The sequence below is a fragment of the Halyomorpha halys genome, unplaced genomic scaffold, assembly GCF_000696795.3.
Source record: "Halyomorpha halys isolate HHAL.00 unplaced genomic scaffold, Hhal_1.1 Scaffold354.1, whole genome shotgun sequence".
In the NCBI taxonomy this organism is placed as follows: Eukaryota; Metazoa; Arthropoda; class Insecta; order Hemiptera; family Pentatomidae; genus Halyomorpha; species Halyomorpha halys.
The window spans coordinates 181,893-198,477 of NW_027111517.1; the positions used below are offsets into that span (position 1 = coordinate 181,893).

At 30.2% G+C, this 16,585-nt stretch overlaps 1 protein-coding gene across 1 annotated transcript in view; it reads left to right on the forward strand.

Moving 5' to 3' along the window:
• The window catches only part of LOC106681634 (photoreceptor-specific nuclear receptor), an 81,707-nt gene that overhangs the window by 34,683 nt on the left and 30,439 nt on the right, over window positions 1-16,585 (forward strand). The window contains exon 4 of the mRNA XM_067049560.1: window positions 3,906-4,009. Within this exon, the coding sequence (XP_066905661.1) occupies window positions 3,906-4,009 (104 nt within the window). The remainder of the gene's footprint in view (window positions 1-3,905; window positions 4,010-16,585) is intronic.

The following is a 16,585-nucleotide window of genomic DNA, read 5'->3' on the forward strand; positions in this document are numbered from 1 at the left end:
AATATATACGAGGGTAAGTCAATTATTATCCGCAATATAGTTATAAACTTTTATTGGTATCAAATAGGAAACTTACAAGCACATCATTTTTCGACATAGTCACCTTTCTTTTCAACGCACTTGGTCCATCGTTGTGCAAGCTTCGTGATGCCAGCATAAAAGAAGGTTTTCAGTAGAGCTGTGAGCCAGGAATGTACCACTTCTTTTATTGCTTCGTCAAAGGTAAATCGACCTCTGAATGCCTCTTTGAGTAGACTAAACAAGTGATAGTCAGAAGGGGCAAGATCGGGACTATATTGAGGATGAGCCAGTACTTAAAAATTACGTTTCCGGAGCGTTTGAGTTTTTTTTTTTGTGTGTGTGTGAGTTGTTTTGGGATCCATCTTGCACAAACTTTATGAAACCCAGGTCTGTTGTAAATAATTTCGTAGCCAGAACCGTGACTAATTTGTAGACGATGTGTCACTTCGTCAATAGTTACTCATCTGTCTAAGAGCACCATTTCATTTGAACGCTTCATGTTTTCTTCATTTGTAGCGGTAAACGGTCGTCCGGTTCCTTCATCGTGCGTAACACTTGTGCGACCATTTTTGAATTTTCCAATCCATTCATAGACACTGCGTTGTGGCAAAACACTGTTCCCGTACTGCACCGAAAGTCTTCGATGAATTTCGGCCCCTGATACACCTTTCAACAACAAAAAATGGATCACCGAACGTTGCTCTTCTTTGGTGTAAATAGAAAGCGGAGTAGCCATGATTAACAGCACGACAGAGATGACGAAACTGATCTAGAAGCTTGAAACTTGCAGAGACATAAGAGCAAATAAAGAAAGCACGCGTCATCAACGCAAAACGACAGTGCTACCAACATAAACAAAAATATAACTAAATTGTCTTAAAACTACAAAGTCGCTGCAGGAATTTTAGGAACTTTCCAAGCGTAATTTCTCGCATTTTTTAATTCCATGTTATTACTCATTATTCAGACCTCACCAAAAAGAGATTCATAGTCCAATATTAAGTGGATTGATAAAGTATTTTATAAATTATAAATCCAATATATGGTTTTATTTACCTTGGCCGATGGCTGATTAAAAGAAAAAAATCCAAAATATTAATAACTGGCCATTGCCGACTGAAAATGTATTGAGACTTGAATCTTTTAGATTCATTAGCGATATTGACCCCCAGCCCTAGGTAAACACAACAGTCGGGGCAGGTACCCTGGTAGAGCGACATCGAAAGTGGCCGAAAAAATAACATGTGTGTGGTGGCATTCGAACTGTCCTTCCTTGCGTTTAACTGTGACCCATTAACATAACCGGAAAAGAAATCTAAGAAAAGAAAGAATTCTAAATTTCAAAGAATAGGAATCGACACCTGAGGAACGTTTTGGTTTCTTCCCTAAAATAGTGACCACCCAATAGAATGGCTGGAAAGAAATCCAAAAATATTGAGTTGAGGAAAAGAAGTGGGTATGGAGTGCAGATCTATCGGAGGATTCACAGGGTAGCTGTAGGACAGTCATGGAAGAATTGTAGCATATGAGAGAGCGTACCGTCCTGGGAAGCAGCAGACCAACTAACCAATACGATCAGGAGGAAGTAAGCTAAGAAGAGGTTCGGAGATACTGGAGCGAAGGAAACAGAGATACCTGAAGATTTGAAACATTACTTGATAATTTAAATACTACATACCACCTGCATCTAGATTTCCCATAAGGAACCGATAAAGATATTTGATAATATATGCGGTTTTTGGAACCGCAGTGCATAAAATGTTTAATTTTATCTGATTCGCAGCGAATTGATTATTATTATCTTTCAGCATTTAGTGTAGATAAGGGATTAACAAAACAAACAATGATTAAAATCAAAATGACCGATAAGCTTAATGTAACTTTGTAGAGTTTAGGTGTAATAAGTTCTCGTCCACTAAGCTTAATTAAATGTTAATTTCGCTGATATATCCACATGGATTTTACCTCGTTGGAATTGTATAAGAATTATTATTCAGCATATTATTTGATCGGTTTTAGCAACTAGGGGATGGCCCCTAAACCAGGCGAATGCATAGCAATCACACTAAAATGTCTAGGAGGAATAAATATTATTAGTTATCACTAGTGAAGAGGGAGGACGATAAAGTGTTGGCGACCTCCTTATAATGGGCAGGGATTGTGTAAGTCGATATGAGGGAGTGAGGAGTACGGGTGTTTGTTATTCTGGCTGCCTCGCACCCTCCCTAGTTCATCGAACCATCAGTGGTCAATAGCCTTCCGGGCTCATTTCAACATCAGAAGCAGTCCACCATCATCCTTCCAAAGCAAATGTTTTTGCTGATGCTATCTATGATAATTGATTTACCGGCACACAATAAACTATTTGTCTTTATATAAAAAATACTAATGTATAGTCATCAATTGAAACTACTTTTCCTTGTCCATTATGTCCATGGAATAGTATGATTTTCTATTACTTGAATAAATCCCTGAGCCATTAATTTAAAGCTCTACTGAATCAGATGCTGGAGGGAGCCCTGAAGTAGATTTACTTTCCAGGTTCGTGCCACCTTTAATATTATTTAATACCGAACCTCTTGAACTTCACATTTATATTAATCTCTTATTCTATTAATCAGGTAATTAGGTTACAACTTCATGAAAACTACTTTGTCAAATAAAAAAAATTATTCTTGAACGCTTCAAGTCCCAAAAGTCATTATAGGAATCTCTTCAGCAATTGAATTAAAATATACAATATTTGTTCCTGTTAAATTTCTATCAAATACCTGTTATTATTAGGTTACTACTTCATATAACTGCTTTAATTAGTTTAGTCCCGTTACTCGAAACCACCTTTACACGAATACCTTCCAACATCGGATGCTCAGCGGTGTGTCCAACTACCTGGTCTACCCGAACATTCGATCCAGCGGTCATCATGGGGCAGCATCTTAAGAAAGAAATTTGAAAGAAAATGTATTTTTTCCAGTTCTGAAAAGTATCCTATACTTACTGCAGAGGATCGAAAAGTTCATGAATACATATTTTAAGATTTGAAGATAAGAATCTATTATATAAATATAAGTGTGTAAGAGTGTAAATTAGCTTTGTATAAGTCGTAAATAATAATAAGAACCTTATTTACTATTATGATAAGTTAAATAATATCAATAAACCTACTTTTATATATATTATATATCAGTTACACGAATAAGTCAGTGGTTCTCTCAAGGCTGTGTCGATACTCTGCCCAACCGCCTTGAGAGAACCACTCTAACCACCCTCTTTTTTAACATTTCTACTCAGTTTAGTCGTAACTTGTATGTGTTATCGTAATAATAGCTCAAAAATACACGAAATTCAAAATTTAAAACCACTATTTTTCGATTGATTTATTAATAATCATTATCAACCGCCGTAAATTTGTCTAAAATCTTAAGAGATTTCGTAAAAAATACAAAAGATATGGAATGGACAAGATTAAATAAACGTAGTTGTTTTAGTTAAAAAATTGCATTTATGAAGTCACTGTAACAGGCTTCGTCTTGTTTGCATAAGTTGGCAAGGAAAGATTATGACATTTTGTTCTTTTGATGCCTTATAATCAGTGACAAAAGGTCGGTAAACATCGATTTTTAAGAACCTTCCAGATCTAGTGTTTGACAAAAAGGCAATAAATTGCATTTATGAAGTCACTGTAACAGGTTTCGTCTTGTTTGCATAAGTTGGCAAAGAAAGATAATGACATTTTTCTCTTTTGATTTTTAGATGCCTTAAAATCAGTGGCAAAAGGTCCTAAACATCGATTTTTAAGAATCTTCCAGATCTAGTGTTTGACAAAAAGGTCTGAGATCGGAGACATTTGATGTATGTTTTGATGAAATGGTTTTGTGTTGCAGGTGCCAGGCAGGTACAGGGAGGTGCGTGGTTGACAAGGCTCACAGGAACCAGTGCCAGGCCTGCCGGCTCAAGAAGTGCCTTAGCATGGGCATGAACAAAGACGGTAAGTGCCAGAGCTAACCTCCTTATTCTGAGTGCTCTATCCCCCTCTCGATTTAATTCTCTCAATTGCCACCTCCCCACCTCCCCTCTTATACAAATTACCTCTGTAACCTTGTTTGAATTTATCAGGCTGCTCTTTATAGTTGTCCTCCCTCCCTTCCAGTAGGCAACGTTTGTTTCATTGATATTAAATGTATACCTATTCGTATATATTGTTTTTCAGGTTTCTAGCCCGTCTCTTATACGTAAAGAATCATTTAAGAGACTGTCCAGCTATTTTTCCAAGAGGGTCTTTGGGGAATAGCTGGACATTCTTCGGGCAGTAAACGCAGATAATCTAAACCAAGTTAAACTTGATATACTGATCGTCAGGGGTTTTTCTCTTATAAACAGTTTTTTTTTAATATAAAAGTTTTCAGTAAATATCAGTATGTACAATAATTTGCTTTGAGATAGCGTTAAAAATTCAATCTTCTTTGATGCTTATTCCATATGTTCTATGTTTTATATTCTGTTAAAAAATAAACTGAATGAACAAAAAACCATAATAAATATATAGTTTGCTAATTGCTTAATAATTGTGAGTTATTATTTTTGTATAATTTCCTATTGCAGTTATTTTAAATGCTTATAGATTTATGGCAGTATTGAACATGTTTTCTTGTATGGTGTCTATATTTAATTCTTAATGTTATTTTTTGTTCTTCTGTAATATAAATAGTTGCTTACAATTTTTAGGTATTTGTTTTTTTAAAAGAAGCTTTACAATTTTATGCTGACGCCAATATTTTTTTTCCTTTTACGTCCTTTGTTGGTTTATCCTTTGAAATGAATAACCTTAGAAGAAGAACAATAATTAAATCGATGAATGTTAAAATGTGAGGTATATGGACAATGAAAGTAACGTTCTCCGAATATACTGGAAAGCTATCTGAAATAAGCGGTTTCAGAGCAATGCAAGTTAAAAGTGCAGTATCGGGGGAAAAAACGGTTAAAAACTTCTTAACTGTTTCCAAATCTTCATAGCTTCATTAAAAATATTTTAAACAATAATTATATACAAAATCTATAATTAAAATTTTTTAAATTTTCTAATACATAATACAATACATTTTGTCTTAGTGAGATTTAGAAGGAAGGTATTGGGTTTACTGAGCAAGACGGAACAAATAAACATTTGCCATTGAAAGACAAAGTTGAAATTTATTTTACTTAAAAAGTACTATAAATATTTAAACTTTTTTTCCAGCATTAACATATAATATAAAACATAGAGAAAAATTTAGGTTATAGATTTTTTTAGCTTTTCTGAGTATCATTTTTTCTTTTCTTTAGACATAAAAGGGTAACTCTTTTGTTTTCTTATAAGATATAGATGTTGAGAAATTTTAATTCAATGAAATGCCTGATTTCGAAGGACCTAATGACAAGAGAAGCCAGCCACTCACTACTGGCGTTTAAATTATTTTGAATCTTCAACACCCTGATTTTTTCCACTTTCAAGAGGAAAAAATACCTTCGATGCATGTTAAAAGTGCAGAACTCCATCTTTTCAAAATTTGAGAATTCCGAATGCACATGGATTGACTAAGAAATTCAAGTTTTTGTTACCACTAGTTCTTGACAATGCTCAAAAAATATATTTTTATTTTACAAATATACTTCGTGGAAAAAAAATTAATTTTTATTTTATTTTTTTTAATTTCCCTAAAGTTGGGTCTAGTAGACACCTGCCTTTCTATAGGGTTGTTAGAAAATATTGATGGTATATAATTGTTACAGAATTTAATTCTTAAACTGAGTTCAGGGAAACTAGGAAAAATAATTTTAATCGAGATTAAAGATAAAAATAAAACGAGACAATACATGATTTCTGCACAATCGTGTTAATAGGTGATATACCGGTTTCGATCGGTAGTGGAAGACTATAAAAACCCTAAAGTTACGATTTTTTTCAAAAATATGTTTCGGATTCTTGAGGAGGGCTTTTTTTATTTGATTCAGAAAATGTTGCATCCGTTTTTATATTTTTATATTAATTGAGCATAAATTGAAATTAATTAAAACATTAAAAAGTCATAACTTTAACGAAACTTTTACGAACATCAGAATATATTTATTTTTTGCCTATGCCAGTAATATATTTCACGTATTTGCTAAACTCAATTAGATAATTTTGTATACTGACCATTTACAAAATGGTTTCCATTTTAGTAACTAGAACACTACAGATGAAGATTTTTATTTACAAAAGTTTTTAATATCCTCTGATCCGGCTATTTCATAAGCTAAAAAATCTCCAAACAAATATTGTTTTCCAAAAGGAGATCCGTGAAACAACACTGCAAGCTATGGTAAGGAAAGCAACTTGCACTTATAAAGCGATATGTTATTTTAATTTGTTTTTACATGTATTATATCAGTAAGGTGATTTATTTATTAGTTAGGTTTGTTATATTAGTATTGGTATATTTATATTGTAAATAATTATTTTTAGCATTAAAAACAACTTTTTTTATCCTCGTTTTTTTTTAGTTTCCGGGTTAAAATATCTTGTAAAATTTATCTTAGTAGTACATTTCTCAACTGTAATGATCTTTTTTCAAATAAGCAAAGATAATGTTGACCTAAAAAAAATTAATTTTTTTAAATTTAATTAATCTTTTTTAATTAAAAAAATTAATTCGTTTTCATTGCCCACTAGATTGAATGCGCTGTCAAGCTGAGATATGTGCTATCCAATGTAGGATTCAGAAAAACAGGCTTTAAAAAGTTGTTTGCTGTTCGTTATTTTATCTTGACCGCTCCCCTGACCGTCTCCTTGTCAACATAATTGTGTAATGGTTTTATAATCTTTGATCGATTAGTAAATATTATCCTCTAAGAATTAATGAGCTCAATAAAAATCATGCTTATTATGTATGTTAATTACTTGTTTACTAGAATATAACAGTTTTGAATTGATCAATTTTATTTTATGAAAAATGAGATCCCATCAGTAAGTGGACATTGGAAATTGGTTCTAAAATTGTTTTTATTAAAAACCTAATTCGCTCTGCCGATTCCATTGGGTTGTAATATAAAAAAAAATCCTATTGTCAATGATTTGAGATATACTTTATTGGCATAATTCTCTACTTAAGCCACCTAGAGCAGATTAGCAGGGAATGAACCAATCTAGAGTTGTTTGTAAATTGAAATTCGGCTGAGTTAGTTTGCCTGAGGATGGCATCGACAACAATCACTTGGGACTAGCTTGACCACAGCCTGCGATAGCGGACACCACAACTGCAACGGTGGTTGGTCATTGCGCATGCGCTGTTCCCCTACCTCCCTCACCTGCACAAAACCAATAACCAGGACCACCATGGCAACACCCCCCTCCCCTTCCACCCTCAAACATCGCCTACACTATCGTTCAGCCAATGAAAACGTAATCCATGCTCTCTTTAGAAGGGTCTTCTACCCCAAACCAACAATCCTCTATCTTGCAACTTTGAAATATTGTTTGATATTATTTATAAATTTTCACTGGTGTACTTAATTTTTTTTTTATTATCTCATAATAATTGAAAAACATTGATATCGTAAATGCAAAAAAATATATTACATTTTTTTTCTATTCTATAAACCTTGGAAGACCACGAAATTTCTATTTAAAAGAGATGCTCCAAGAAATGGTTTAATCTGTAATTAATTAAAGGACATTATTTCTGAATGTATTTTTTCTTTTCAATAAATATTACTTTCCAGTTTTAATCTATTACATTTTAAATATACAGATATTTTTTGGGAGATTCCAAACTAAACACATTTCTCTTTAGTAAATATTTTCTCACATAAAATTTTTTTTCCACCTTTAAAGTATCTTTGATTGATTTATGTTTTTATAATGATCTCGTTATGGATTTTTTAATTCTGCCATTTACTACATCTTACAAAATATGCAGACCACAGTAACTCCCTGGAAGATGCTTATACCTTTTGTTCAAGAATGTGAGTAAATAAATGAGTTAGTTCGGAATTTGGATAAAATGTGGATGTATTGAATTTAACATGAACAGAATCAATGTTTTCATCCGGAATATGTAAATCAGGGCTAAACATATGAAAAAAAAGAAATTACTTCCCCTAATTAGGAACTATTTTTTATATAAAAAGTATTATATTTTTATATTATAATTATATTTTATAATAATAACCCTCACTTTATTAGATTTCATAAATTATATTTTATTCATGGTATTTACATAATGTGTAACTCAATTAAAATGTTATATGAGGAGATGATTGGGGTGCGGTCAGTGAAGTAAGTACCAACGTTTCGGCCAGAATTTCAGGCTTTCATCAGAGCTTAAAATAAAAAACAAGATAACAACCATAATGAATTAGAGGAATTACCGAATGATTTGAAAAAAAAACTGGCATAATAGTTATAAAAAACTATTGAAAGAAATCTAGTCTAAGTATAATAAGAGGATAAAGGTTGTTGTGAAAAAAAAGTGTTGAAAAAACTGGGAAATAAAACATGTATGAAGGTAATTAAGTATGTAATTAAAATAAAAGGATTCAAGAAATAAAATACAAAGTTATATCATCCAAAAGAAATATAAATATTTTAATTTAATAATATTTTCTTAAAAATTAAAGTTATGGAAAAAAAAAGAGAAACAAAATTTATGAAACTGATAAAATATGTAAGTAAAATACTAGAATGACAGAAATAAAACAAACAAATACAAGACAAAAGTAGTAATTAGTAAATATGACAACAAAACATGTGGTGAACGTAACTTAATAAAATTGGTAAGGAAGAAGTAATAAGAAAAGAGAAGGAGAAGGGGAATAGGTGTAAAAAGAATGAAGAGTAAAATAAGGAATAAAACGTAAAGAACGAACCTGCTTGGACAAGATCTTAAAGCTAAGTGTATTGACTAGCGCGTAACGGACGGAGTCGAGTTAAAAAAAATACTAAATTGTCAATAATAATAATAATTAAATTGTTATTTTGAAATAGTTGTATTATTTTTTCTGAAGAACAATCTCTATAATTGTTTTAGTAGACTATACGATATAATGAAAGCAATATCACTGTATTTTGTATGTCCTTGAGATTCTGAACATATTAAGTATTGAGGAAGAATTTCGTTCATAAGATTTAAGTAAGTATATCGAAATTAATGACTATATAATTTCCTACAAATTCCTTTATTTCTTAATAATACATGTATCTTAAATTAACGGTTTGTAAGGGGAAATTCCATTAGGAGTCTGGTTGTTTATGCCTAATTCCATAATGCTTTCTTCGTCTTAGTACGAAAGCCAATCTTCTTTGCCTCAACAAACAGCTCTTCAAAGGAAATCCTTATGTTCCGGAGGGATCCCTCGATCATCTGCATAGACCAGAACTCGTGGGTCATCTTTATGCTATTCCTTTATGATTCAATTGTATAACAAAAATTAAAAAAAAAAGACAAGTTCAGACTGACTTCGGAGAAAAAAAAATCCTCTCACCTTGGTTTTGTAAATAGTTAAAAAGTGAGAATTGCTTGAATTTATGTTTAATAAAAATAATAATAATAAATTAATGAAAATGTGATTTTTTTTTTAATATATAGGGCTACTGGACCCGAAAATATGTTAATGTTTTATTACAAATATGCATACATCCAGACATATAAATAAAGACCTAAACTATTTTCTCAGGAAATAAAGAAACCAAAAAAAAAAATTAATTTTCAATTATTATTTTTTTTTTTTAAATAGATAATTTTATGATTATATAACGGTACCATCCATGTTTTCTAACTTCGAATTTTCGATATTTTTTGGCATCACTAGTCATGGACTGTGGAAATTTCTGTAGGTGTCGATGTGACTCTCTGGCCAAAAAAATAGGAGACCCTTATTCGAATGGCTATTCACTTCGTCTTTTGTCATAGTCAGGGGTACTAATAATTTTTTATAAATAAAATTAGGTCCTGCTAATGAAGCAATTAGACCGACCGGCAACAATGTAAGCTTAAAAACCCATTCAGAGCTCATATTGTATGTAATTGGGGGGTGGGGGGCTAAATCATGGAAATACTGAGGGGAATTCTGGATTGTTGAACCTAATTATCTCACTCCTAAAATTGGTGTATGACCAAATCAATATGACTTTTTAATGAGTTGCTGACGTTTAACCATTTTTAATATTTTATCTCTTTTTGACATATTACTCTTATTCAGTTAATTAGTTCCGCGATTTGCTTTTCAAAAGTGAGTTCATTTTTCTATAGCAGTAGTTCTTTATTCCTGATTGGTCTATTGTATTTAGGAATATATTCTTTAGGAAATTGCAGTACTAATATCATTGATTGAGTCTCAATAAAAAAAAAAATAAAGAATGAAAGTTGAATACATAAATAAATATAATTTTTAACTGTAACGTGAACCACGCACTGAACTTAAATAAAGTAAAAGGTATAGATTAGAACTATAAATAAATTATTCAACTACCGTTAATGATCAAAGTTCATCATACTATTAAAACAAAACGTTAATAATAAAACAACATCTGTCTTTGGGTAATCTTCTAATAGTCACTCTATCTCAGGTCTGAAAAAAAGATAGAATCATGCTAGTCAGAATAGTTTTTATATATAGACATAATATTATAAAGTTAATGGTTTATTACTTAATATACATTTTGTTACTTCTGATATTTAATAAACTAAAGGTCCCTGTTAAATATCTAAATCCACATCACAACTAAAAACTTGTTTATAGATTTTTTTTTTAGGAAGTCTGATAAGTGAATTTCTATAAATTTTTTGAGGTTAAAAACTTTGAAAAAAATTTAATATATTTTATTTTATATTTTCTTTTTTGTTTTAAAACATTTCGGGACTTCTATCCCATATCTATGTACCTTAATAAATCGCATTTTTGTCAAACTTTAAATTTCACTATGGAAATCATGTCATCTACTTAAAAAGTTTTTTTAGTAGATGACATGATTTCCTTAGTGAAATTAAAATTTTGACAAAACTGAGGTTGTAAAACAAAAAAGAAAATATAGAATAAAATATATTCAATTTTTGGAAGTTTTTAACCTCAAATAATTTATTGAATACATTTTTTTTTTTTATTGGGCCAAAAAAGCATAAATTTCCAATAATAAAATATATCTGGGAAATTTCAATAAAATTTTACTCAAGAAAAATTAATTTTTTTTTTTTTTTAGCAGAATTCATTTTTTATTAGTAAATATTAACAAATATTAATAAAGAGGATTTTTGTTTATCTTTTTGGGTAATATGAAAAATAACGTAATATTAAATGTTGTAGAATAATACTAATAATAATTTGTTAACAAAAACATTTCTTACCTTATATAAAAGATTTTTATCTGGTTGACAAAATTTAATTATGAAACAGCTCCTGTGTAATAGTGTTGAAATATTTTAATTGTTTGTTTTTTTTAAATGTTAATATTAGAATGTTATTATTGTATAATAATATATTATTAAATAATATATTATCAATTAATATATTAATTGAATGTAGGTTTAATGTCTTCAAGAAATAAATAGCTTTAAAAAAATTATTAGTTGGTTATAATAGAGTAAATACTTTTGCAACGAAAAAAAAAATCCATTTTCTAAAAATTGAACATGGCATCTATGTAATGCTTCCTATTTTAAAGAAGAAAAAAATCGAACTCTTGAAGAAGATTGAAGATGGTTCTGATATGAACTTGAGGAGGGAGAGATATTTTCTCAGTGGCCTAGGGTAAAAATTATAAGGTGGCCGTGGGGTTGTGCGAGCACCAGGGCGGGCACCAGATGCGCCAGGGATTACCAACTCAGGCCCGACCCCTCATTTTCATAATTGAAGTGTTTTTGATTTGCCTCTAAATGGTTCCATTACCCAGCTGGTCGGCATTGACTCCCTCCAGTATAATAAAATAGTCCCTGGGCACATTTGATATTTTTCAATATACCATCGTTCCCCTATCAACCCCCCCTTTACAAACAATTACTATTGCGGCCGACATCTGATACCCAACTCCGTATCACATTTGAGGTTTCACACTTATTAACCTTGTCTAATTTTATTAAACTTAATGGCAATCCATGCCATTAACTTGTTGATCTATACAGGTACTCGGTATCTTCATGCGATAAGAATGTTGAATGTTGACTTGCTTAGGATTTCTTAATCTATTCTAAGACGACAAATCACTGTAGAAAATTATGTAATATACAACTTGTAGCTGTAATAAATTGATTAAAATATAAATAATCAATTCTAAATAATTTTATTATTCATTTTTTTATAATTAAATACCAATTTATAATCTTAAACACTTTCTTGAGACTGGTTAATTTTGTTAAAATAAACAATTTAATTTCAATCCATTTTAGTCTCAATACATTTTATTTTTCTTAAAAGTCCGACGTTTCGGCCAATCCGGCCATCCTCAGGGACAATCCACTACAAAACAGCTTTTATTACATGTATGATGCTCAAACATTTCGAATTACTTAACATCATTATTTATAATTTATCTTACCTTGATACAATTTTGGAACTAAATAATTTAAAAACTCGACTTCATGCAGGCTATTCTGCCCAGGTCAAAACAACAATTTCTATGAAAGATTAAAACATTAGGTAAAACATATTTTTTTTGTTAATAAGTATTTCCATATTATGTCTAATTACCTAATTAGTCAATATTCACATTAAAACCAAAATTAAAATTCATTAATCACAATAACTATTTATTAAAACTTTATCACAACAATGCTTGTAACCTTCCTCCACTCAGTTCAAGCATTAAAATTATTTATTATAATAATTTTTTTTTTAATTTGTCTCTTTATTTCATTAGTAAATTTCCCATTAAGGCTAATTATAATTATCCACATTAAATTTATGCTATATTTTTCATAAATTAATTTTACTTAATATCTCTGCATAGTGTTGGTTCAAATTTCTTGTATCTGTTTTGAAATTCACTGTATAGTTAATATTTTCAGATATGTAAATGGATTCAAGTATTTTCCTTTTGAATGTATTATTTTCTTTATGTAAAATCATTGTATTTTCCAAATCAAAAATATGCTGGTTTTTGGTTGCATGCTGTACTAGACAGGGAATTTCATATATTAATACTGATTAAATCCTTGTATCAATTTTGTCCTTTAATATACTATAATAATTTTTGATTTTATTGTTGGGTTTATGACTCAAATATCAATTCAAAAGATCATGGAAAAAATATTTTGAACCACAATAAGACCAAAGTTTTTTATAAACTTACTTTCTATCACAATTAATCTGTAAAAACGTATGAAAGGAATAAAGAAAGTTGGAAGTGTCACTAAAAAGGCGCTAATGCTTATATAACAAGTGACAACTGGTCAAAAAGGGTGTCAGCGATCATTTAAGGAAGGACAAAATTATTCTTCAATTTTCTCATTTTCCGCTTATACTGTAAAGTACTGAAAGATGGAATTAACCTAAAAACTTTGTAAGTAGCAAACTTTGAAACTCACATTATGGAAATTATTTCCTCTAGAATCAGCTTAAGAGGGATTTCAACTAGTAAGAGCTCACTGATCTCATATCGCCTCGTCATCACAAATAAGCAAAAAATTATACGTCAAATACGCATATTATATAGTGGATATTTAGAATGCTTTTGTAGAGTAATGTTTGAAATACAAAAATGTTTACTATAAAAACTTCAAGATCTTGCGAACTTTTGAATAATTATATTTGTCAGTGATTTAATGTATTAAATTTATATAAAATCTCTAATTCGTGGTTATTTATGTACTATTTTATACAATGCTGTAACTGTAACCTCATTGAATCTTGTGTGACTCAATTCCTATTAGAGAATATTTGTTACTACCAACATATAAGCCTAACATCCACAACAACAGCACAAAATGATAAGGCGATATGAACAAACATGACTGTACAAGCAAGCATGAGTCCAATAAAACTAACAGTAAACTATATTTGATCAACTGATGGTAGATTTTTGGTGAACGTACAACTGAGTAAGGAAAAATTATAAATAAAATAGCAATAATCAAATTTAATGGTAATCATAACCAAATTTTAAATAATAATGAGTAGTGAAAGAGCAAACAAAAATTTGATTAAAAACATTTGATTGATCTTAAAATTTATTTGATTTGTTGAAACTGATTTTTTTTTTTTTAAATATATTTCAAAACCCCTTAAAACTGGATTTTTGAGTTTTGCGAAAGTCTGATATATATATATATATATATATATATTCAGAGTGAACGCTATACGTGTTCAACACCTCTGACCTCGGCATTTTTAAAAAAAAATATTGGAATTTAAATAGCTCATTACCTAACAGTGGCTTTGGTTCTTTAAAAGTTCTTTTCCTAACTCTGGAATTTACTCTGAGATGATTTTTTTCTACGGATTCCAATAGTAAATAAAATTTTAAGACGAATCCGTATCGGGCACCTTTTTGATCCAACGCGTAATTCACCAAAACGAACAAGCGATGATTTGTGGATTTATAGGATTTGTGTGCACACGGTGTAGAAAAATGAACATAATCGCTTTGGATTCATTATGATTATTTGAGCTTCCTCGATCGAAGGAGGAGGGAAAATGGCTGCCAGAATAATGACATCACAATAAATAAATTCCTCGATTATGATGGCAGGTTACACGCCCTTCATAAGTTCAGCGTTTATTTTGCAAATTGAATGATTAAAGTAAATGAACTGAAAACACTGTATGGTTGTGAAGAAAAATTACAATCTTTTCAAAATAAAGTCATAAGAATTGCAGTGGATGGTCCTTGGTTTCTAAGAAACAGCCAATTGCATCGGGAATTACACATAGAGACAATAGAGGATTACATCAAAAAAAGGTTCATGAAGTTCCACTCCCAGTTACCGACAATTAACGAAGCAGTGACCTACAACTTGGGAAAACTCAACCACAACCTGAAGACTGAAGCCCAGGCTGCTGTAGGACATTCTGTTATGAATTCTATATTTATCAGTTCTGTTATTATCACTCTAAAATTTTATTTTATATTAATTTTTTTTCTCTTCATCTTTTTTTTAATAAACTTTTTTTCCCATCAGAAGTCAATTATTTAATTTATTAAATCCATAGTTGTCATTTTTTTATTACTAACTTTACTTTTATCTTTTATCGAAAATTATTATTTTAATCTGTTCATTTCATTATTTTTTAAAATTTATAACGTTTTGTTTAGCTAGTCTTTTGTATGAGACTATACCATAATCAATTGTTAGAAAAAAAAAAAAAAAAAAAAAAAGCATCTGTTATTAACCAGTAACATGTGTAATGTCCACCTGGCCGATCTTGTATTAAATAAATAAATAATAATAACTTAGAACACAATTAAAAAACCGTCCATAACTCAAAATTAGTGTCTCATTTATAAACGATACTACAATGCCATCGATTTATTTAATTGCTTAGGATTAGAACTGTACAGATCTTTAACATTTTCTCAACAGAAAAATCACAAATCCAATAGAGTGAAAAATAAGCCATAACCAAAATGACCCAATACTTTTCTAGACATTTCAAATTATCACTGAAAAATCAACTAATCCTACACGTCATAAACCATGATACATATTTAGCTCCTGTCTGGAGCTCCACCTCTGGATCTGACTGCAAGAAATCAGAGGTCACACAAAATTTGTGTAAGAATCGTAATCTCGGTATACCAAAATTTCAATAATGTTGTCTGACTTACAACTTCTTACGATTAAAACCTTCATATACTTCCTGATTCCAAAATTTTTCCTCTTTTGTTCCCATTTCTTACAATCCGTTCATACGAAAATTAGAAGACTACAATAATAAAACACTAAAAAGACAATAATGAATCTATAAACGTACCCAACATATACTAATAGACAGTAACATTATCCGCTGTATTACGGTTTGAAAAAAAAAAATCGGATCTCTCATATTTATGTATGTCTTATAATTTTTCCATCGCAATCGTTAATTTTCGAAAGCTCTCACTATCTACTATGGTTTTTAAAGCAAGCACCATTCGTACTGTTTCACGTTTATTCAGCCTTCCTTTCTTGTTTATAATGTAATTATACAAGTAGAATTTATCAAATATATTTTTATTTTATAGCTATGCTCGTGTTCCGTCAATTCTAATATGAGTATTGTAAACATTTTTTTTTTTTTGAAATTTCATTTATAAGTTTCTTCAAACAGAGAGAGACAAGAGAAATACTTTATTTATCTATGCTGCCTAAATACATCAGGTTGCTATCTCACACAGCATACTTATCAATCCATAATTGGACATATATAAACTACACATACATGGTATAATCAGATATAAAGAGATATAATAATAAGATATAACAAACAATTTTTTTCCCCTACAGTTTCCTTTTACAATCAATTTCGGTTTGTACAACAAATACAAATGTTTCAATTCATTTTTCTTTCTCATTTCTGATCCTCCAATTTCACCATTTCACAATTTTTTAATTCACCCGATCACCAAATTCGCTCT